Source organism: Euleptes europaea, chromosome 4 (assembly GCF_029931775.1).
Source record: "Euleptes europaea isolate rEulEur1 chromosome 4, rEulEur1.hap1, whole genome shotgun sequence".
Classification (NCBI taxonomy): Eukaryota; Metazoa; Chordata; class Lepidosauria; order Squamata; family Sphaerodactylidae; genus Euleptes; species Euleptes europaea.
The window spans coordinates 66,420,766-66,443,191 of NC_079315.1; the positions used below are offsets into that span (position 1 = coordinate 66,420,766).

The 22,426-nt window shown below is 40.1% G+C and overlaps 1 protein-coding gene across 4 annotated transcripts in view; it reads right to left on the minus strand.

Annotated features, from left to right (window-relative positions):
• Positions 1–22,426, minus strand: part of PRDM6 (PR/SET domain 6) — a 107,287-nt gene that overhangs the window by 15,454 nt on the left and 69,407 nt on the right. For 2 of the 4 annotated variants that reach the window (XM_056848014.1, XM_056848013.1), the window contains exons 4-5: positions 19,752–19,876; positions 15,686–16,028 (exon numbers count right to left, since the gene is read on the minus strand). In XM_056848014.1, coding sequence (XP_056703992.1) covers positions 15,686–16,028; positions 19,752–19,876 — 468 coding nt within the window. Of the gene's footprint in view, positions 1–10,117; positions 10,157–14,771; positions 14,827–15,685; positions 16,029–19,751; positions 19,877–22,426 lie in introns of those variants that run through there. The other 2 variants (XM_056848012.1, XM_056848015.1) reach the window with 2 other exon arrangements.

The following is a 22,426-nucleotide window of genomic DNA, read 5'->3' on the forward strand; positions in this document are numbered from 1 at the left end:
AATTTTCTCTGTATTAATGTTTTGCTGATTATTGAGTGTAGAGGACAAATTCTGCATCTCCTCTTCCTTCTCCTGGACCATTATGTCTCCTTAGCTACTGGCATTCTGTGACTGCCTCTCAGACTCAGAACCTGAACAAGAAACACTGATGCAAAGAACACTGTAGAAGGGATACATAGCAGTTATTAATTCTAGAAAAATCATTCATTCCAATGTGCTTCAGGTCATGGAGCCCTTCTTCAGGACCATATCATATGCTGAATGGATCTATGTACAAAAACAAGACAGTTGAACAAGGATTTCTGCCCTGAATTCAGAATATTTGACTTCAAGTTACTTCAGATTCAGACCCAGGTTATTGTGAGGATAAGGCAGACGAGAGAACAATGTGTGTTGATCCCGATTGCAAAGAAAAGTGGAGTATTAAGATTGTTTGGATTTATTCTGTGAAATCTGTCTTGAGTCTCAGTGAGAAAGGCAGACTGTAAATAATGTAAATAAATAAATAATACATATAAATGATGTGGAATGAGATGATACGATGCAGAGGTGATAGGATGGATGATATCACTAAAGTCCACTGAGTGATACTACTGCTGAATGCTCTCCCACATTTTAACAAAAACTGCTAAAAACATTTTAAAAAGGTAAAGGTAGTGCCCTGTGCAAGCACTGGGTCATTACTGACCCATGGGGTGATGTCACATCCCAATGCTTACGAGGTAGAATATGTTTACAGGGAGGTTTTCCATTGCTTTCCCCAGTTGCCTACACTTTACCCCCAGCAAGCTGGGTACTCATTTTACTGACCTCTGAAAGATGGAAGGCTGAGTCAACCTTGAACTGGCTACCTGAAACGAACATAAAACTAGAATGTAAAGAAGACTCAGCTCTTATCTTGCCATGCAGCAGGTTTTCATTTGCATGGGTAGCAATGACTTTGTGAAGGCCCATTGCAAGTTTTCCCATGATTCTTTGGTGAGAAAGTGGCCATTACAGACTTTGAAAAGTAAGTACTTTTAAAATTATCCAGGGGGGGCATTTTTTGAGTTAGAGTAACCAAATTGTCCCCCCTTCTGGATGCACACCTTAACGTGGTAAGGGGGTTTGTGTGTGTCAGGGAAGCTGAGAGCAATACTGTAAGGGGTCTAGACTCTATCAAGAGACTAAACTCCTAGCAGAGTCACTCAAGACAGAATGGTCACAGCTGAGACACCAGACGAAGATGCATCCACCCCCTTAAGGGATCAATGGCCACATCCGCAGAAGAGAACAGGCAGTTCCAATGGGGATGGGGGCAGAGGAATCCCTGAAGGTTAGCTACTGGGCAGCAGCAGTAGTGGAAGGTGACACTGGCGGAAGATCTTTCGTAGACAACGGCAGTGCCACTATGGCTAACCCTGGTTAGTACTGCGCAGAAGAAGGAACTGGTAAACCACTTCTGACCAACCTTTACCTTGAAAACCCTATGATGAGACAATCCAAAATGAAAAAAGATATAGTGCTGGAAGATGGGACCCCCAGGTCGGATGGCACTCAATCTGCTACTGGGGTAGAGCAGAGGACAAGTAAGAGTAGCGCTGTTCTTAATAATGCGATTGGACTAGAAAGGACGTTCAGTGGTTGACATGAATAGATGCAAAAGGAAAGTCCGAAGCTGTTCGACGCATATAAAAGGAACATGGAATGTGAGGAGCATGAATCAAGGTAAGCTTGAAATTGTTAAACAAGAAATGGAACGTATGGACATTTCAGTCCTGGGAGTAAGTGAATTAAAGTGGACTGGATTAGGACATTTTCAATCAGAAAATTACAAAGTGTTTTATTCAGGGAATGCAAAAAGAGAAGAAACGGAGTTGCTTTAATAGTGAGGCAAGATATAGCAAAGGCAGTCAGGAGCTATAATGCAAAGTCTGACCGAATAATATCAATCAGACTTCAGGGAAAGCCTATCAACATAAGTATCATTCAAGTTTATGCCCCAACTACAGTTTTTATGCCAGTGTTCAGGAAGAAATTGATCAGACACCTACACAAGATATGCTGATAATCATAGGTGATTGGAATGCAAAAGTAGGAAACAAAGCAGAATCAAATGTTGTTGGCAGATTTGGGCTAGGAGCACGGAATGAAGCAGGAGAACGCCTCGTAGAATTCTGTGAAGACAACAATCTGTTCATTGCAAACACACGTTTCAGGCAACCAAATAGACAATTGCATACATGGACATCACCAGATGGCCAGTATAGAAATCAAATAGATTATATAATTGGAAGCAGAAGATGGAGAAGCTCTATTATCTCAGCCAAAACAAGACCAGGAGCCGACTGCGGTACAGATCATGAATTGTTAATATTGAAAATTCAGATAAAGCTTAAGAAAAATACCAAAAAATTCATAGCACCGAAATACAATCTAAGCAATATTCCGGAAGAGTTTAAAGACCATGTAAGGAACAGATTTGCATTACTGAGTTCAAGTGAATGTAAACCTGAAGAACTATGGGTGGTAACTAGAGATATTATCAAGGAAGAATGTGCAAAGACTATTCCTGTAGCCAAAAGAAAAGAAAAACCCCGATGGATGTCTGAGGACACTCTTAAAATTGCCAGAGATAGACGAGAAGCAAAAGTAGAAGGTGACAGAAATAGAATCAAAAGTCTAAGTGCAACGTTCCAGAGACTCGCACGTAGAGACAAAGAGACCTATTATAATAACCAGTGTAAAGAAATAGAAGAGAACAACAAAAAAGGAAGAACAAGAGATCTGTTCCACAAGATCCAAAAATCAAAGGGAAATTTAAAGCAAGGTTAGGCATGCTGAAAGATCAGCATGGAAATACATTAACTGAACAGGACAAAATAAAGAAAAGGTGGGAACAATACACTGAAGAACTATACAAAAGAGATGAAAGGATAAAAGATTCTTTCCAAGAAGAATCTTTTGAAGAAGAACCTACAGATTTAGAAAGTGAAGTGAAAGCTGCATTGAGAGCAATCGGGAGAAACAAATCACCAGGAGCAGATGGGATATCAATAGAGCTATTCCAAGCCACAGAAACAGTCCATCAAAATCTTGACAAGAATATGCCAACACATATGGAAAACAAAACAATGGCCCACAGACTGGAAACGATCCATTTACATTCCAATTCCCAAGAAAGGAGACATCAAAGATTGCAGCAACTATCGGACCATCGCATTAATTTCTCATGCAAGTAAAGTAATGCTCAAAATCTTACAGCAAAGGCTGTTACCATATATGGAACGAGAAATGCCTGATGTTCAAGCTGGTTTCAGAAAAGGAACAGGCACTAGAGATCAAATTGCAAATATACGCCGGTTACTGGAGCATACAAGACAATTTCAGAAGAAAATCAGCTTGTGTTTCATAGATTACAGCAAAGCTTTTGACTGTGTGGATCATGAAAAGCTATGGCTGGTTTTAAAGGAAATGGGTGTGCCACTACATCTGATCGTTTTAATGCGCAACCTGTACTCTGGACAAGAGGCCACAGTTAAAACAGAATATGGAGAAACTGAATGGTTTCCAATTGGCAAAGGTGTCAGACAAGGATGTATTTTATCTCCCTGTGTCTTCAATCTATATGCAGAACATATAATTAGGAAAGCTGGATTAGATTTAGATGAAGTGGGGTGAAAATTGGAGGGAGGAACATTAATAATTTGAGATATGCTGATGACACTACATTATTGGCAGAAAATAGTGAAGATTTGAAACGACTACTGCTAAAAGTTAAAAGAGAAAGTGCCAAAGCAGGACTACAGCTGAACATCAAGAAAACAAAAGTAATGACTACAGGAGAATTATACAACTTTAAGGTTGACAATGAGGAAATTGAAATTGTTCAAGACTTTCTATTCCACCATCAACCAAAAGGGAGACTGCAGCCAAGAAATCAGAAGGAGATTGAGACTGGGAAGGGCAGCCATGAAGGAGCTAGAAAAGATTTTAAAGTGTAAGGATGTGTCACTGGCTACCAAGACTAGATGTATTCATGCCATCGTATTCCCTATTACTATGTATGGGTGTGAAAGCTGGACAGTGAAGAAAGCTGATAGGAAGAAAATAGATTCCTTTGAAATGTGGTGTTGGAGGAGAAGTATTACGGATTCTGTGGACTGCCAAAAAAAACAAATCAGTGGGTTATAGATCAAATCAAGCCTGAACTGACCCTAGAAGCTAAAATGACTAAACTGAGGCTGTCGTATTTTGGTCACGTCATGAGACAACAAGATTCACTGGAAAAGACAGTCATGCTAGGAAAAGTTGAGGGCAGCAGGAAAAGAGGAAGATCCAACAAGAGATGGATTGACTCAATAAAGGAAGCCATGGCCTTCAGTTTGCAGGATCTGAGCAGGGCTGTCAAAGATAGGACATTTTGGAGGACTTTCATTCATAGGGTTGCCATGAGTCGGAAGCGACTTGACGGCACTTAACACACACACAACCAAATTGTCAGTGTAGCTGCAAGGGACTCTCCTGGCACGAACCCCAAAGTTTGGTAAATTTTGGTTCAGGGGGTCCAATTTTCTGGGGTCCTGAAGGGGTCGACCCCCTCCTCCACAGAAAAGCATTCAAAATTTTACCATGCTTTCCTATGGAGGAGGGGGTGACCCCTTTGCGACCCCTTAAATTGGACCCCCTGACCCAATCTTCACCAAATGTCGAGGTTCATGCAAGGAGAGTCCCTTGAAGCTACCCTGAAAATTTGGGAACTCTACCTCCAAAAATGCCCCCACGGGACCTTTGAAAAAATCCCCATAGACATTTTAGTCTATGGGGATTTTTTCAAAGCTCCCGTGGGGGCATTTTTGCCCGAATTTTTTTCGGTAAATCTGGAAATAAAGCCAAATACCCCTTTACCGGTATGGGTATTCAACATTTTCCGGGTTTACCAAAAGAAATCAGGCCCAATAAACCCAAACCCGAAATTTACCGAATTTCCTCCCTACAACCCTAGTCAGTACTGTTCATTCTTTCATCCCTGCATTCTGCCACTTCATTCTGTAGCACATGCAGACTAGCCATCAGTCAGTCACTATGCTGGCTCCAGGGCATGGGGAAGAGGCAGCACTTTAGGGTTATCTGCCAAACTCAGGCTTACATGCTCTTTTTTCTGTCACTCTCCACAACAGATGCTGGCTTGAGCTGAAATGTGACTGCAGTTGTGCAGCTCCATTCAACATTTACAGATGGTCACATAGCACTCTCATAGAGTTGACACAGTGGCCCGGCTCTCAATGTTTCCAAATCATAGGCCAAACACTTGTAAATATTCTTATGTGTTAGCACATTTCCTATCGTACCATAGTTCATATACTTTTTCTGTTTATACCACTCTTAAGAAGAAGGATGCATCCCTTAGGCATGTTCATGGTTTTTGTGCCAGGCAGCCGATAAAGGAAGAACTCCTGTTTGTACTTTTGGAGGCAACACACAATGCAGTCTTAATCACTTGCGTGGTTTAAGGAATGTGTCTCTCCAAACCAAAGCTATAGGGAAGGAGACAATTGTGACCAAGCATGTACAGCAATTCAATTAAGTATAAAATAAAGTGTGCTCCCTCATTCATCAAATAAACTGCTTAATTGTGACTACTTGCCTCACTGATCACCAATACCATTATTTTACAGTGCTTCAGAGCACTGATTGTAAGAATTTTTTAGCTTGATTAATAGCCTAGCATTGGTCAATAGTTCAATACAATATTATTATAATTACTTACATTATAAAATATTTCTGACTGTCCTTAAAAGGTTTCAAAGGGAAAAAGTTCTTAGAATAGATACCAGTTCATCTGAGATCATAGAGGGCTTGGATTTGTCCATGGACCGATGAGTTTGCCTAAAGTGTAATGTTGAACCTGTGTTTTCCTGTTGTAAAATAGAAATTGTAATAACCTGTCTCAAAGGACTGTACTAAGGGTGAATGAGACAACAGCTTAAAACATGATACTTGCCCATGCTTGCTGGAACCAGCAAGAGGGCATGTTGAGTTTGGGGGCACTTTTTATCTACGTGGAATGATTGATGAAAGAGATAAATGTCCTGCACCTTGATACCGAGCCTGCCATTAAGATATTGCAGTTGCTTTTTTCCACTAGTTCTAAAAATGAGAGCCTCTTTAGGAAGAATCAGAGCCTTTATTATATTTCCTCCAACATTCTAGAATGATTCACTGAAGGCTGCATTCCTCTCACCTCATTTTCAGGAAGAAATGTCAAATGAAATATTCAGGCTTGCAAGCTAAGCAAAGAAACTCTTATTAGTTTGGTTCTTGTTGGTTACCCGGGCTGTGTGACCGTGGTCTTGGTATTTTCTTTCCTGACGTTTCACCAGCAGCTGTGGCTGGCATCTTCAGAGGAGTAACACTGAAGGACAGTGTCTCTCAGTGTCAAGTGTGTAGGAAGAGTAATATATAATCAGAAGGGGGTTGGGTTTGAGCTGAATCATTGTCCTGCAAAAAGTATCAAAGGTAATGTGCTAATTATTAGTTTTTTAATTGTGCTGGGTGTTCTTAGTATTGGGATTTTAAGACTTTATTGTAATTTTTATTAGGTTTAGTGCTGATTGTTGTTGTATATACAGTGGCTTGGATCCCACCTAGATTCCTACTGATGCAAGGTGGGGTGATTTTTCTTCCTGGGGCATCCCAAAAATGCTGCTCTTGGGAAATGGGGGAATGCCCAGAAATAGCTGGGGGTTAAGGAATCAGAGGTTCCATGAGAAGGAGGAATCAGCAAAAACTGACCCCCCCTCCTTCTGCCCATGGAAAGCTTGGTTCGAAGTTCACAGAAGTAATGCATAAAAATCATTAATAATAAATAATTGGCCTTCTTTCTGCAGAGTATGGGGACCCTAAAATATATAACTGTACAAAAAACAAAGACATGTGGAGCTAGTTTCCTACTGTTGAAATTATTGAAACAAGCCAAGCTCACATGGAACTCCAAGGTCACAACCATATAATACAAGCCCATATAAAACCATCTGTTTCAGAGCCATACTAATAATTACTCCTACCTACAGTCATTATCAGGAGAGATGTATGATTTTCAGATTTATATCTTTGTTCAAAGAGACTGTTTGCCTACTGGGAAATCTTTTATGAAACTTGCATTTAAAATCTAACACTGATAAAACATAGTTGTCTGAGAGTTGAGTACTCTTCAAATAATCTTAAATTCTTTTGGTTCAAAACAACACACTGAGATGTGATATAATCATAAGCAATTGATTTTCTAAAAGTGAATGGGATCATTAACATTTATTAGCCTCTGGTTATCTATTTTTAACTGCTACCACAATAAACAAATAAGTCACTAAATAAAACCAATTAATCTCTTAATTTTTTTAAGGCAAGTCAGCATGATTAATATTACATTCTGTGAAACCACATCATTCTTTGTTTGTAAATAGCTACTCCACTGAAACAAGTGCAACCAACTATGGAACAAGCACAAACACTTTGCCATGTGTACGGCAAAGACAGGCTTTTCCAGATTATCGTCCTTTCATAGATGAAATGTTTCAAAAATGCCTTTCCACAGTAGTGTTGAGGTGAAATAATATTTTCCCAGCATTCAAAGCACAGTAAAAATATGCAATTTTGTGTGTGTTTGGATACTGTATAGAATGTTGCATGAATACTTGCTAGCAGTTATATTACGACTTGCTAGTGCTTGTGATGTGATAATACTGGTAATGAGAACACATTTACATCTTCGCTATCCATTCCAACTGGGCAAATGAAACAGCACTTATAAAAGCCATTTAGCTTAAAATTAAAACAGCAGTTATAAAAGCCATTTAGCTAAACCTTTTTTGATCCTGGATCTAAGATTTTATATCAGAATAAAGACTGCACTTAAATAAAAACTAGGTTAATTCGGTGAAGAGTCTGGGAGTTACATCTTGTGTTGTAAGTAGAGAAATTAGGCACCTTAGTGGCTACGAATGCTTTCCTTCACCTTTTATTTGGTTCAAAAGCTGGCTCCTTCCTTGTGTTGGCCAACTGGGCCACACTGATACATGCCATAGTAGCTCTGAGGCTGAACTATTGTAACATGTTGTACGCACAGGGATTCCCTTGAATACAATTTGGAAAAATTAGTTCAGAGGCAGCAGCTTGTCTACTGTCTAGAGCAGGAGTCCCCAACATGGTATCCACCAACACCTTTTCTTGTGCTTGCCAAGTGTTTTCAGAAAGTGGACAGGACCAGGTGGAGCTTTTGCCCAGCAAGGCCTCTGTTTGGCCATTGGATTGGCTGTGCATATTTTTAAAATGATGCTTTGGCAGCAGCTGCCACCACAGCACAAGGATCTTCACTGTGTGAATGAAGGTAAACTGCTGCAGCAACTCTTTTGTTACTGGCTCCACCTCCTGTGGCAGCCATTTTATGGCTGAACCCACCAGCACGATCTTAAGCAGAGTTAGCCATGCCTAAATATTTATGAAATTATTTGAATTTAAAGACACAGTTAATTGCTTCAATCCTATTCACTTAAATAGAACTAATGTGTCCTTTCTTAGCTGGTGCTCAATGTATTGAAGTCAGCCCTTTCAGTAAAGAACTGGAGACCAAACTGTTTCACATGGTAGATGCAGGGCAGAAATTAAGATGATAGATTAATAAATTAATACACCCAGAACTGATGTTGTTTTCCTTTAAAAAAGGATTGTTATTGTTCGGTTTCCTGGGATGTTTTTGGAGCAGTAATAATACCTACAGCATTTATATAGTATATCCCACTTTTCTTATCCTGCTGTAGTGCTTGTATCCTGCACAAATGCTGGTTCTACAAGAAGAGGGACTCTTGGCAATGGCATCGGTGTCCGTAATCGGAAGGAAGAATAAGTGGAAATCACTTCCTCCTCTTTATTGAGTGGAAAGGGGAGTTCAGAAAAAGCCATTATTAGATGGGGGTGCTAAAGCTAAGAGGCGGTAGCTACCTTACAGTCGCCTAGTGACAGCATGGCATAATCAAGATTTGCACCAGGAATTTCCCAATTCACAGTTCAGTCTCTTCACTACTACACTCTTCTAGCTCCACCCTAGGTGTATCTGAACTCCACTGAATTATTGCATTGGAAACACCCCTTTGATTTATAAGATGAAAGCTTCGTTATATTTATTACTTACATGATATTAAGCAGTTTTTTATGTTGAGCCGCTCATATTAGAATTCTTAAAATAAAATGCAAGCATGAATAAATTATGGTTAATAATAGATAAAGAATGCAGAATCACCCAAGTTTTAGGTCATCACTTCACAGATATTTGAGGCAGGATGACCAGAATAGCAAATCTATGCCACTGCTGTTAATCCTAAGCAATCAATACTTCCCAGACATTTAAAACATCAAAATAAAAATCAATAAATCTGCAAGCGTTGGGAAAAGATTCTGCCACTTACTACTGCATTCAGCTTACTATTTAATGGGTTACTATTCTATAGCTGTGTTATAAAAAGGCTCAGGCCAATATTGATACTAATATTTTCTTGGTGGATATTTTTGCAATATTTTGCTTATATAATTTCACAAGAATAGGTTTGATCAAATATTTGTGTAGACTGAAGGTGAAAAAAATCACAAAGTTTACAAATTCAAGCAAAACACTATACCTATACAGAGGTCTCCAAGTACTACAGAATCTCAATATTTAAAAATAACCATACTGCTGAAATGTAATAGAAAGACCCAATACACATATTGATAAATATATATATATATAAAGAGTGAGAGACTTCATGATAACAGAAAGACTAAGGACTGATTAGCATTTCATATCTACTTATGTTTTCATGCGTATTGCCCATCATCCCATCAACATCTTATGCATGTGATTATCAACAAAATTAAAATATGTTACAAATGTAAAAAACTGCATATGAAACTGGTTAGGGCAAGACCCAGATAGCCCAAGAACATGTACTGTCTACCAAACACCATTGCATACGGCACATGACAAAAAAAGAAAAAAAAGATGTAAATCAATTGTTCATTTTAAAAACTGGTTTTGAGTTCAAAATAAATTATGAAATAGGTTTTTTTAAAAAATGATTCACTATGATTGAAGGCTTCCGCTTACCCCTTTCTGGAGCCCCCCAAATGGGATTGTTGGGAATTTCTGCAGCAGAAAAACAGAAGAGAGAAGGGATTTCTGACTCCTGGTTCAAGGAATAGTGGGTCAATTTGCCAATGGCTGGGCAAAAAACAAACAAACAAAAAGCCCAAGGAATATCCTTGGCTAATTCTGGATGTGTTTTAAATTGCAATTGCTTCCAGGATAAACACTAAATTATTTAACAAACAAAAAAAATGCATTTTAGGGTAAGAGGAAACGTAACTGAAATGGCCAAAACTGTCAAAAATTCTAATTAATTTCAGATTTAAACAAAATGTGTATACAAACCTGGACATACTCAGTTCCTGCCCTGTGAATATATATCTAGCATTCGTTCAGATGAATGGGTCTTCTATGTTATATCATGTATTGTCCCATGGTCTAACAAAAATATTCAAAGGTTTTTCACTGGAAAAATAATGCTATGTAGCTGTCCACTCTACAAAAATACAGCTTTCTGGTTTTTAAATAGAGACTATAAACACAGTCCACCAAGCTCTATTATTGTACAACCTCCACTTAATTTAGCAGAGTCCAGGAATAGCAGTTGTTTGCAACTCAGCATAATAAATTATTCTTATGTCCATATAGAATTCTACCTTTTGCCATAGTCAGTCATTGTAATAGTAATTAATATGAGGTTACTTCTTAAAAAAATAAAGAAGGAGCAACAGATGGACCACAGGGTAATGAAAATTCTAAACAAAATAGATGGTGATTACCGGTAGCAGGAATGGGAACAGAAAATCCAAACTCAATAAGTACATACAGATAAATATCAAAAAAGGTAAACTGTTTCTTACAAGTTGCATCTGTGCTCTTTTGATTATACAATGTGGCCAATACCACCCTATTCCACAAATATATCCATGCTTCAGGATTGAGGCACTAGATATCTGTGGAATAGTATTTAAGATTAGATGGTATGAATTGGGCATTTGCAAAGTGTGTGCGATACTGCAGTGAGCCTAAATGCCTTTATTCAGACATGAGTCAGTCACAGTTTTCTATGCTCAGTTTTAGTTTTCTGCAATACCTATTAGGCAACGCAACTAAGTGAATCACCCAGTCCGAAAGCATCGAAGGGCTTGTATTAGCTTCACATAGCTGTTGGATGCCCTCGTACGTTTACAGTTCACTTACCACTATTTGCAGCAATTTGGTTGGTGACCTGACCTCACTAGATTTGGGTTGACCAGTTTAACTGGTAGCACCAACGCAGACTCACTGTCTGACTCCAATAAAAAATCTGTGATAGTATTTCAATACACTGCCTAGGAGATATGGGCACCTTTTTTGCTGCTTCCTTGAACAAGTCACCCAAAGTCCATATTATACTCCTCAGTACTAGTCATAACAATGGTCAGTCTTCCACAGGCCCGAGCAAAAGCCTTCTAGAGCCACAGTGGGTTGATAACATTATCATCCTATATTATGCTGTACCATCCTGCACTGTTCTACAGGCCACAATCAATACCTTGTGATTCTCAGCACACAGAATCCCCTAAATTCTGCAACCAACTCTATGAGTTCAGAACCCCAAATTCAGTACAGTAGCAACTTTCGTAGAAAGTCTTGTACATAATTATTTCACATCAAAACAACATAGATCCCAACAGGAATCCAGACAAGATACTTAAATTGATGTGCTATAAAGTAATCCAATTGAAAAATGGCTGCAATACAAAGCGCAGTTATGAAATCAATGAGATTTAAGCATGCATAAGTGGATATCTATGAAATATCAAATGGGAGGAAGCATGCCTAGGAGACTTTCGGCTCTGAAGCATGATGGGAGAACAGCATGCTTCCTTCTAAAAGAGGGGCAGCTTTAGCTTTCATACTGCTGCATCCACAGCAGATTCAGAGTCAAGTCCTAGGTCTCCTCTTTTTACCCTAAATCAGGGGGGCCCGATGTGGTGCCCATGGGCTCCATAGCGCCCACTGACCCTTTTTCTGGCACTCACCAAATGTTTTTAGGGAGTGGTTGGGGCCAGGTAGGGCTTTTGCCCAGCAAGGCTTCTGATTGATTATTGGAGAGTTGATTGGCTATGCAGATTTTTAAAACATTGCTTTGGCAGCAGCTACCACCACACTACAAGGATCTACACTGTATTACTGAAGTTAAGCTGTGGCAATCATTTTGTTACTGGTTCCACCTCCTGTGGCAGCCATTTTGTTGCTGTGCCCACCATGCTGAGTCAGACTTCCAAACGTGCGCGCAAGCTCAAAAAGGTTGGGGACCCCTGCCCTAAATGTTGTGTTACAGTCGCTTGGATGTAATACCCTCACAATATGGGTTTATTTGGAACAATAATCCAGTGTCAAAATACATCTTACTTCCCAGCAGAACAAGTGGTTATCTTTTAAACTGGGAGGAGACTTGTGAAGGGTTCTTCTCCCACAGTTTCACTGTGATAGTGCTAATCTGATGCCAAACTGTCATGTTAGTCAACTGTGGGGGGGAGGTATATGATCTGAGTCTTCTTTTCCTAACATAAAACATCTCATTTCTTAGCCTAAAAGATTGCAGTACACAAATAATATCTGAAAAATGCAAAGCTTCCAGTGTGCTATTATGACAGGGTGTGCAATATGCTACTGAAAGTTCTGCTTTCTGCTCATAGTTACACAGTTTTGGCTTTTTCAGACGGCCCACCTCTCTATCCACTACTATATTTGGTTGTTGTGAGAACTCTGAACTTTCATTTGAGACTTCAACCCAGGGATGGTTCCAGGTTTTGATTGGCTCTGGACAGAAAGTACTCAGGGCCCCCCTCCTCCTACCCCTCCACACCTCTCTTCTTGCCCCCACACATGTACCACCACTATTCTTTTGTGCATACTTCCCTGCCTGCTTATGATCCCTCCCACAGCCACCTGCATGACCTTTCCTCAATGGCACTAGGAGGTGTGTGCATTGGGGAGTGTTGCTGCTTGACAACTACCAACCACACACTCTGGCTGTGCTGGGAAGTCCAGGTAGCCAGGAACACAGAAGGTGAAGCCCTGGGATGCTTGCAAGAAAGTGGATGAGGGAAGGGAGTGGAGGCAGGTAGCAGAGGTGGTATGCGGACAGGGGTTCCTGGGCCCTGGCAGAAGCCCCACCTCAAAGTATGCTGATGCTGGCCTCACCTCAACCCATATACAAAGCATCAGCTAATGTTTCAATTATGGCATTTGCTGGAGGGGTAGGGTGGAGGAAACTACATGTAACTATATAGCTAAGGAAGACAGCTATGTGCACATAAACACTAGGAAGACTATATACAGCATGCTGGATTATGCCCAGTGTGTTGATCATTCAGCCCAGTGTCAAGGCTGAATGGCTTGGTTGGTAAGATTTTTAAAATCTGCAGATTCTTATAATTCAGTCAGAACACTGAGCCAGATTTCTCGTTCTTCCGTTTTCATTTATTGGTGTCTTGTTGCCTAGCTTGTTTCAGCACTAGAAGGACTCCTGCGGTGAAGATCTCACACAATGGCTTGGATCCAATGGAAAATTTCCGCATGTGCTAGGGTTCTTGTGCAAGTGAGATAAAAACTCTCACACTAGCCCCTTGTGCTAAGTTAAGCACAGCATATCCTGAACCATTTTTCTGCTTTCACAAAATGTTCTGCAATCAATTTCTGGGCACTGTAAGATATCGAGAGGAAAGAACCAGGTGTTTCACAAGATCTTGCACAACTGGAACTGGGCTACATCAGTTTGTTTCCGCTTGAACATTACTGGGTCCAAGCCAATATTTGGCGGACCCTGGAAAATTGCATTTTAAAATTATTGGAGACAATGCTTTTGTTGGTATTTGTCATGGAAATACCAGAAGCATTAAACCAGAATAAATGATAATACAAAGGAAATAAACAAAAAAAAAACGTATACATAAATTTGGTCAACGCTTATTGCTGGAACCAATATTAAACTTAAAGAAATCTGAAAGGCATAAGAAATTTTTGCATCTTAAAATCTTACCATTAAAACCTTGTTGTGGATTCCTTACATATGTTTTAATATTTTATGACTTTACATGCAGTAAGACTGGTTTCACACATTGTCCTAGTGTATTGACTTCTTCAGGCATGAGGGATCCAATAAAAAAAATGCCCCTGCCCAGCTTACAAAGGCTACTTTGAAATGCCGTACTCCTAACACTCATCCTGTGGTGTGCCCTTCCATTGCAGCGAGTTGGGGAAGGTATGCAACAACTTTATATGTGTAATGGAATGTAAATGGTTCTTCCCTCAGATTTCTAGTTATAAACAATATGAAGCCACAATCACCCTTTATCTTGAAAATGTTTTGGTAAAAAATTGTTAACTTTTGACTGGGCCTCAAGGGTACTAAATTTAGACATTATCACTGCTTCTGTATAATCCTCTTCACCCTCTTCACTTAAACTGAGCACATACAGAACCCTTCATGGAACAATCACTGAAATGAATTGAGGCTGCACTAGGCTGAAAGTGGATTACCAACTTTGCCGTAATTGCAGAGCCCTGTGAAAACAGAGCCCTGAGCTCAATGAAAAGCACAAAGTGTTGGTGGAACTCACTGATATCTCTCCAGAATCCACTTTCACCAGTGAGGTTGTGCAGCAGTAATACTTGGTGGATTGTGCCCAGAATGATTATTCCAGGTAAGTCAGTTGTTTTATTAATGCATATTTTTGCTGCTAAAGGAAAGACAAAAACAGAAGCAGTCTTTTTATTGAATTAATCTAACTTTCGTCTATTGTGCTGCCAGCGATCAAGATTGTCAAATAAACCAGATTTGATTAATAAATAATAGTTCCATTATCTCTACTGGGGCACTGGTCAGAGTACCTGAAATTTTAATTCACTTGTTCAGCTAAATTTCATCCTCAGTTCATGGCCATAAAATTCTGTATTGACAAACTTTCAAACCAACTTTGACTCTGAGGTATCTAGTCAACATTTTTCTTCTGTGTGGATATTAGTTTATTGAATAAGTGGCATCTGTTTTCCTCCACATCACTGGTGGAGTAGGTATTTCCTTTTGACAGCTTTGCACGATTTATGGCTTTGCATGCTCTGAAGAAAAATAGTACTAAGCAAAAAATTCCAATTCATTACCTTTTAGTACTTAATTAAGTTCATACACATTGCACACTATAGGTGAACCCTGAAATGACTATGACAGCAGCTGAGCAGCAAGTTGTATTATCTTTCTAAGATAGAATGACTTTTAATTATCTTGACCCCTTTTTTCCATCTGTGATATCCATACATTTTCCTTCTATTTTGTTCCCTCCCTAACAGATGCACCAAACCAAGATTGTATTCTCAGCTATATTCTCTTATCCGTGCATTTAGGTACCCAATATTTTTTTTACAAATAATAAAGCCAAGCTACAGTCACTATTTGTGTTTTATATAACAGCAGATAAATTGAACTGCGCCGGCTCTTCCTAATAATAGTCTAATGGTAAAAAGGCTTACAACCTGATAAAAGCAGAAAGCAATGGAACTGACTGTTGGTAGAGACAGAAATAAAGAATGTCCATATGTTACCTGTCAGGATTCTGTGTACACACATGCATCTGCAGGAGGATTCGCTGGGTGAAAGTCTTAAAGCATTGCCCACATTTCCAAAGATGCCAGTCACTAAACTCGGAATTTAATTGGCTTGTAGATGTCGGACTTGCAAGGACTCGCTGGTTTTTCACGCTGATCTGGTTAAATCCTGATTCAATAGATCCTGATTTATCCAGAAGGGAGAAATTTCTGCTACATGGAGTCTGTGGAAATACTATGGATCGCTGGGGAGTGGCAGAAGGTAGTTTGCTACTTTTGTTAAATGGCTGTAGGGTATCTTGTCTTGACATGGCTTCCATTACAGTTGACGGTACATTCACTAGGAGAAGGGGAAAAACATTTTTTTAAAAATTATAATACAGCAGTCAGGTATATGAAAATGATCTGGATTAATATACAAATCACTGGCTAGAATAAGAGCTGAATATTAATGATGCAGATTAAAGGCACTACTAGCGGCTAGAAAAGAGGGTCCTAAAATGATACTAAAATAAGGTGGCTAGTTCACTGTATGATACAAGATGCCAAATTGCAATATCAATAATTACAAATCTCTACAGTGCAGAGAACAGGCAAACATTTTAAACCTACTTAAGGAACAGGAATTGTACAAAAACATTTCAGCCTATGAAATATAATAATCTTCTTCCCAACTAGAATTTAGACTGTCTATCAGTGCTATCCTAAACAGAGTTATATCCTTCTAAGGCCACTGAAATTAATGGGTGGGCTAGAAAGGTGTAAGTCTATTTAGGATTGCACTGACAGTCAGTCTCCATCCCACAGACTCTGTAATTGATGTGAGGAGGGAATATGAAGGTAATTTATATTTTGGAGCCCATAGGAGTTGAAAGTCCAGTCCCAGTCCTAGGGCAGGTTCTGGACTCTCAAGTTTCATTTACTCATGCTATATGAAACAGCCCTTCTTAAAAGCTGTGAGTCTAAGCACAATTACTGGAAAGTAATTTTCATTGACATAAGTGATGCCTACTTCCATATAAATGTGTTTAGGTTTCGTGGCATAAGGTTAGCTATAGTTTATATGCTTAAATCCCAAGGAATGTGTGTTCACACACAGGTCAACAGCCATGAATGCTATCTAACTCCATAAGGTCATGTTGTTAAACAATGTTATCTTTGTAAAGGAGGCTTGAACTGCTTTTTTCAGAACCCTGGCTTAGAAGAATACAGTACAATACTGTATAGCAGCACTGGAAGAGAATGCTTGTCATGCAAGAGATTTTCAAATTCTACCAGCATACTCCTAACAGAGTTAAATTCTTGAAGTCCCTTGAAAATAGGCTTAGAAGGGTGTAACTCTACTTACAATTGAACTATAAGCATAGGAGTAAAAGGCCTTTACCTTACCTCCCCACTGTTTCAGTACCTATACTACATTAAAGTGTAAAGTAAGAAGCCCAGAAACTAACTGAAAGCTTATTTTAGTCTCTCATGCAAAACCAATGTCTTCAGTAAATGCCCTTTTATTATCACAATTTGGTCAACATAAATCACTGCAAAAAGAAAAGTTACTTCAAGAGATAAAGAATTTAAACTGCTATAATTTCCTCCTCTGTAAAACATAGTGGGTTTGAAAATAAACTTTCTTATATAATCAAAGGAAAATCTTATTTTATTTAGTTTCACATCTGACAGCAATGAAATGACTTAGGTATGAGAATGAATAATTATAGATCATTTTTAAAGCATTGCAGCAGGCTATCATGCTTTACAGTTGTTTGCTGATGATCTTTGTTTGATTATAGTACATTGACTTATACCGTAAACCATAAAATCAGTTAGGTAACCTATATCAGATAATATCAATGTCCGTGTCACACTTAATTTTATAAGCTTCCCCAGCCGGAACACTTGTGGCAAATCCATTCTGTCTGCAGTGTGCCCTTCTGCCATAAGTGTGCACTGCAGGATAGTCATGGTGTGTGTCCACAGTACTTTAAGAAAAGACATGGTGATTATTTTTCACTCAGTTGCCCCAATTCATCTAGGTGTATTGTGTGTATTGAAGCCTGATCTAACAGCTGTGGACTGAATGCACAGCTCAATGTTACATGTCAATTCCCTTATTTATTTAAAATGAAATAAACTTTCCTAGTTAATCAAATGAAAGAGCTGAGGAATACTGGCAGTGATTATTCTAGCTGAAACACAGTGCCAACAAGTCACAGGCGACATGGTGACCCCAACAAGATGCTTTCAAGGCAAGCAAGAACCAGAGGTGGTTTGCCATTGACTTTCTCTGCAGAGTCTTCCTTGGAGGTCACCCTACCAAGTTCTGATCCTGATTAGCTTCAGAAATCTGATGAGATGGGGCTATACCATGCTGCCTCCCCTCCCTGAAATATAGTATATATATATACTATATATATAGCCCATAAGCTAAGTTTATGTGTCATGCTATAAAAAGTGTACAGGCCTCTCTCTGCTGAATCCAGGTTTCAATATAGGTTTGAAAAAATGGTTCTGAATCCCTAGTGTGATTTGTGCCTTTCCCTAGGTTCAGCTTCATGTGGACTCTTCAAGAAAATTCACAGGAGAAAAGGGATCATATGAATGCATCCTGTCTTCCCATAAAACCTTTATGTAGCCGTTTTATTTATATGTTATTTAAACATATCCAGTTTTGCATTTCCCAAAGCAGGGCTCTTTGTTGAAGTGCAATAGCCAAAGTTTCGACTTTTATTGCTCCTGTGCTCTGGAATGAGGTTATGAGACTAACAGTGCAAGAGTCATACCTCAGTGATGAAATTGTGGCATGGCCCTAGAAATTATTGGGAACAGACACTATACATGGATTTTGTTTCTATCAGAAACATTCAAGAACCAGACTAGACTATCTGCAGATCAATTCTGCACTTAACAAACTATGGGGGTGGGGGTTGCTTAATTATTGGATTTCAATATCCTAACATTTACATGAATCTAATGTAAATAAATTTTTAATGTATTTCATATATTTTAATGTTATAAAGGAACTCAATGAAGAAGAGAGAGCCAGTTGGTTGTAGTGGTTAACGTGGCAGACTAGGATCTGAGAAACCCAGGTTCAAATCCCCACTCTGCCATGGAAACGTGCTGAGTGACCTTCGGCCCGTCACACACTCTCAGCCTTGACCCTGGCTAGTATTTGGATGGGAGACCTCCAAGGAATACCAGCGGCATGACATGGAGGCAGGCAATGGTAAACCACCTCTGAATGTCTCTGTCCCGGGATGAGCCCCTCTCCGAGCCGCCCGGGCCGTACTACGCCCCCACCAGACCCTGCGGGGGGGGGTCGCCACTCACAGCTGGAGGGAGGGAAGACGAGGGCGGGGTGGCCAGCCCCGCCGACGGCCAGTATGGCAGCGGCGTTTCAGCCCTGTTTTCTTCCCCAGGGCCCCCAGGAGATGATGCCGGCGATCGCCCAGCCGCGGCACCGACCGCAGCAGAAACGGCGCGCGTTCCTGCACCCTGCCCCGCTCAACAGCTGAGCTTCGGACGGGCGCGGGCGGGGCGAGAGAGAGCGAGACGTCCAGCTGCCTTATGGGCAGCCATGTGACTTGCCCTCGGCCCTTATTTGGGAATGTCGGGGGCGGGACTAGGGGAGGAAGGGGCGGGACCTCTCTGGCCTGGAGGGGATATAAGGCCAGAGAGGAGCCGTGGCCGAGGAGTAGCAGCAGCACGGGGGTGTAGGAGTCGAGCTGGCTCAGAGCAACCTGGCTGCATCCGAGGGGGAGGCAAGCTCCGATTCCCCCTCGGACTGGTCTGAGGCCGAAGAGGCTCCTCCGGCCAGACCCTCCTCCAGGGCAGAGACCCCGAGGACGACGGTGGCACCAGGGAGGCGTGACAGTCTCTTGCCTTGAAAACCCTACAGGGTCATCATAAGTCAGCTGTGACTTGACAGCAAAAAAAATGCAGAAGAGAATGATGTAAGCCACTTTCTCCTCACTGGGGGAGAAAGGCTAGGTATGAATGAAGTAAATAAATAAGTGCAAAACATGAATTATGGAATGCAGTGGTGGACATGAAATAAGACACTTACAGTTCTCATCCTGTGCAATGCACTGCAAAGGAATTCCAAAGAAAGATGTGTAGCTGTCATTGTACCACACCAACAACTCTGTGCCCCTGGGAATATCCATACAGGCTCTGTAGAATATGTTTGACCTGGTCATAGCAAACAGAGAAAGAATGAATGCTTGGGAGGTGTCTCTTATGGAATATCTATCTCATCAGCACAAGAGAGAGACGACCGGACAGCCTGGTTACAGTGTTCTATCCGGTTCCAGATGAAACGGCCCTTCTCGAGCCAGGCTGCCATCATAGAGCTGCTTAAGAATCATCTTGCCTTCAGGGTAAGAAAGAGAATAGCTTGAATAAATTAGCTGAAAAAGAATATTCTAGAACAATTAGGCTGTGAGAAACAAGGAAGGCAGCTCCTGCAAATGAAGCTTTCAAACCCAGAATGGTATATGTACTTTCAGAGCGGGAGTTTTCCTTCATTTCATTATATATTTCCTCAGCCACTTTTTTTAGTTAAGCAGTGATTCACAATCACAATAAATAGATAAATAAATTCTCATGAAGTAGAATAACAAAACCTTTTCTGTTTCAAACTGAAAGTATTTTAAATCCTCTATACTTTCAGAGATATCAAATTACCATTTTGGAATTATACTCTTTTAAAAAAATGTATTTATTGACAAAACTTGCAGGACTAGAAAAGTATTTCAAGTTTCTATAAAATGTTTATACACCTGGGCAGTGAGACACCTGGGATTTGCCCTAATTTTAATTTGTTGTGACAAATTTACAAGACAAGGTTTGTCTGATGTACAGGAAACTGACATACCAATAGAGGGCTAATCCAGTTCTATTTTCAGCTGTAATGTATATTTCAATACTAAACAGTACATGATCTAAAATAAAACATTATCATTCCATTTGCTGCTAACATTTTGAGCATCATTTTTGGAGTTTTAAGGTTACCATTAATTTGGCAACATATCCTTTGTCCTAAAATAGCAGTACACTCCCCAAAACCGTAGGTAACCTGCTGAATAAGACATAATTCTAATTAATCTAGTGAATATATTGCACTGTTGGTTTGCTTTGAAAACTCCCACTGAATTTATTGGGATTTTCTCCTATGCATAGAATTATAACCCAACTTCTAGACTAGCCCTGCTGAATCCTTCCCTTGTGTGGTGAAAGGAGTATAGCTTTTGAGGAGGAGGAAGAGGAAGAGGAAGAGGAGGAGGAGGAAGAGGAAGTGGAAGAGGAAGAAATAGAAATGACTGGGGACCTGGAACACTACTTGCAACAGTCAGAAAAAGCAGGAGATTCAGCGCTGAACCTCTTTGGAGCATATTATCAGCAAAAAACAGGCCAGGATTATGCCAGGATATTGTGTTCATCTGTAATGTGAGACCATAGTTAAGCATAAATGAGATTAATAAACCAATTTAACTTTCAGGCTTCAGATCCTGGTTTCCAAACCCTAACTAAGTGTGAGTTACTGTAGTTCAGTTAGTATAGCCTGTGTTCAGACAATCAATTAACTATGATCGGGGTGAAACTTACATTTCTTTCCTTTCCTTTTATCCCTTAGAAGCTCCTTGATCAATTGATCTTGAGCAGCATATATCTAGTGTTGGAGGGATATAAGGACTGAAACAAATCTTGCCACTGACAATGTAGCCTTGGGGTCCCTATCACTTAGTAAAAAAGGCATTATGTCAGTCACAGAGGCATTGGATTTGTATATTAAAAGGGGGGAAATATAGTGTGATCGAAGTTCCTCGTAAAAGCGGCATTCCAAAAGGGCATGGGCTAATGAGTCAATAGAGCCAGAAGAGCAAGGGCAGATCCTGTCTGAGTATGGTATATTCAGAATTCTGCCCTGTATTACCATAGAAGGGTTAGCATTCAATCTAGCCAAGCAAAAAGCTCTACAGAGACGAGGAGTTGTTAGATAATATGTATAGGCAGGCAGACCACGTGGAGGGGGTATTCCGAAGAACTGGGATGAACAGACACGACGAGCATGAAAAGTAGTGCTGTTATAATCGAGCTCTTTAATGCGCTTTTTAATTTTGGCAAAAGCTTCAGTTTTCCCAAGATCTGATAACATATCCTGCAAGAAGCCCAACAATGCCAGTTTCTCATCTAAGATTTTTTGCCATGAGGATTTAAAAGGGAAGCTAGGAACCCCTCAGTGCTAAAGCACAGTTTAAGGTGTAGTTTGAAGGCGGCCAACCACGCCCTAGCTTCAAGTGACATTTGGCCAAACTTGGAACGAAGAGTAACGCCAGCAACACATCGAGGGGCATTTAGAAGTTTTCGTAAGAACTGAAGCAGTGGACGATCTATAGATTCACTGATGACTGTAATCCAGATGGCAACACCAAAGAGGATAATTGGGGTAATTTTCAGGTTAAAAACCTGAATAGCCCCTGGAATATATTTGCCACCTTTGGTGTGAAAAAAATTGACAATAGCACCAACCCCAGGTTTAATTTTGTTGGACACTGCTTTTTGATGGGCATTCCAATTTAGGTTATGGGAAAACAAAATGCCAAGGTAAACAAACTCCTTGACTTGGTCAACCTCAAAGCCATCTAATACCCAGCGAAAAAGAGGCAATTTTCTCCTCTTAGTGAAGATCATAATCTTAGATTTATGATGGTTTATTTTAAGACCTTCCCTAGAGCAGTA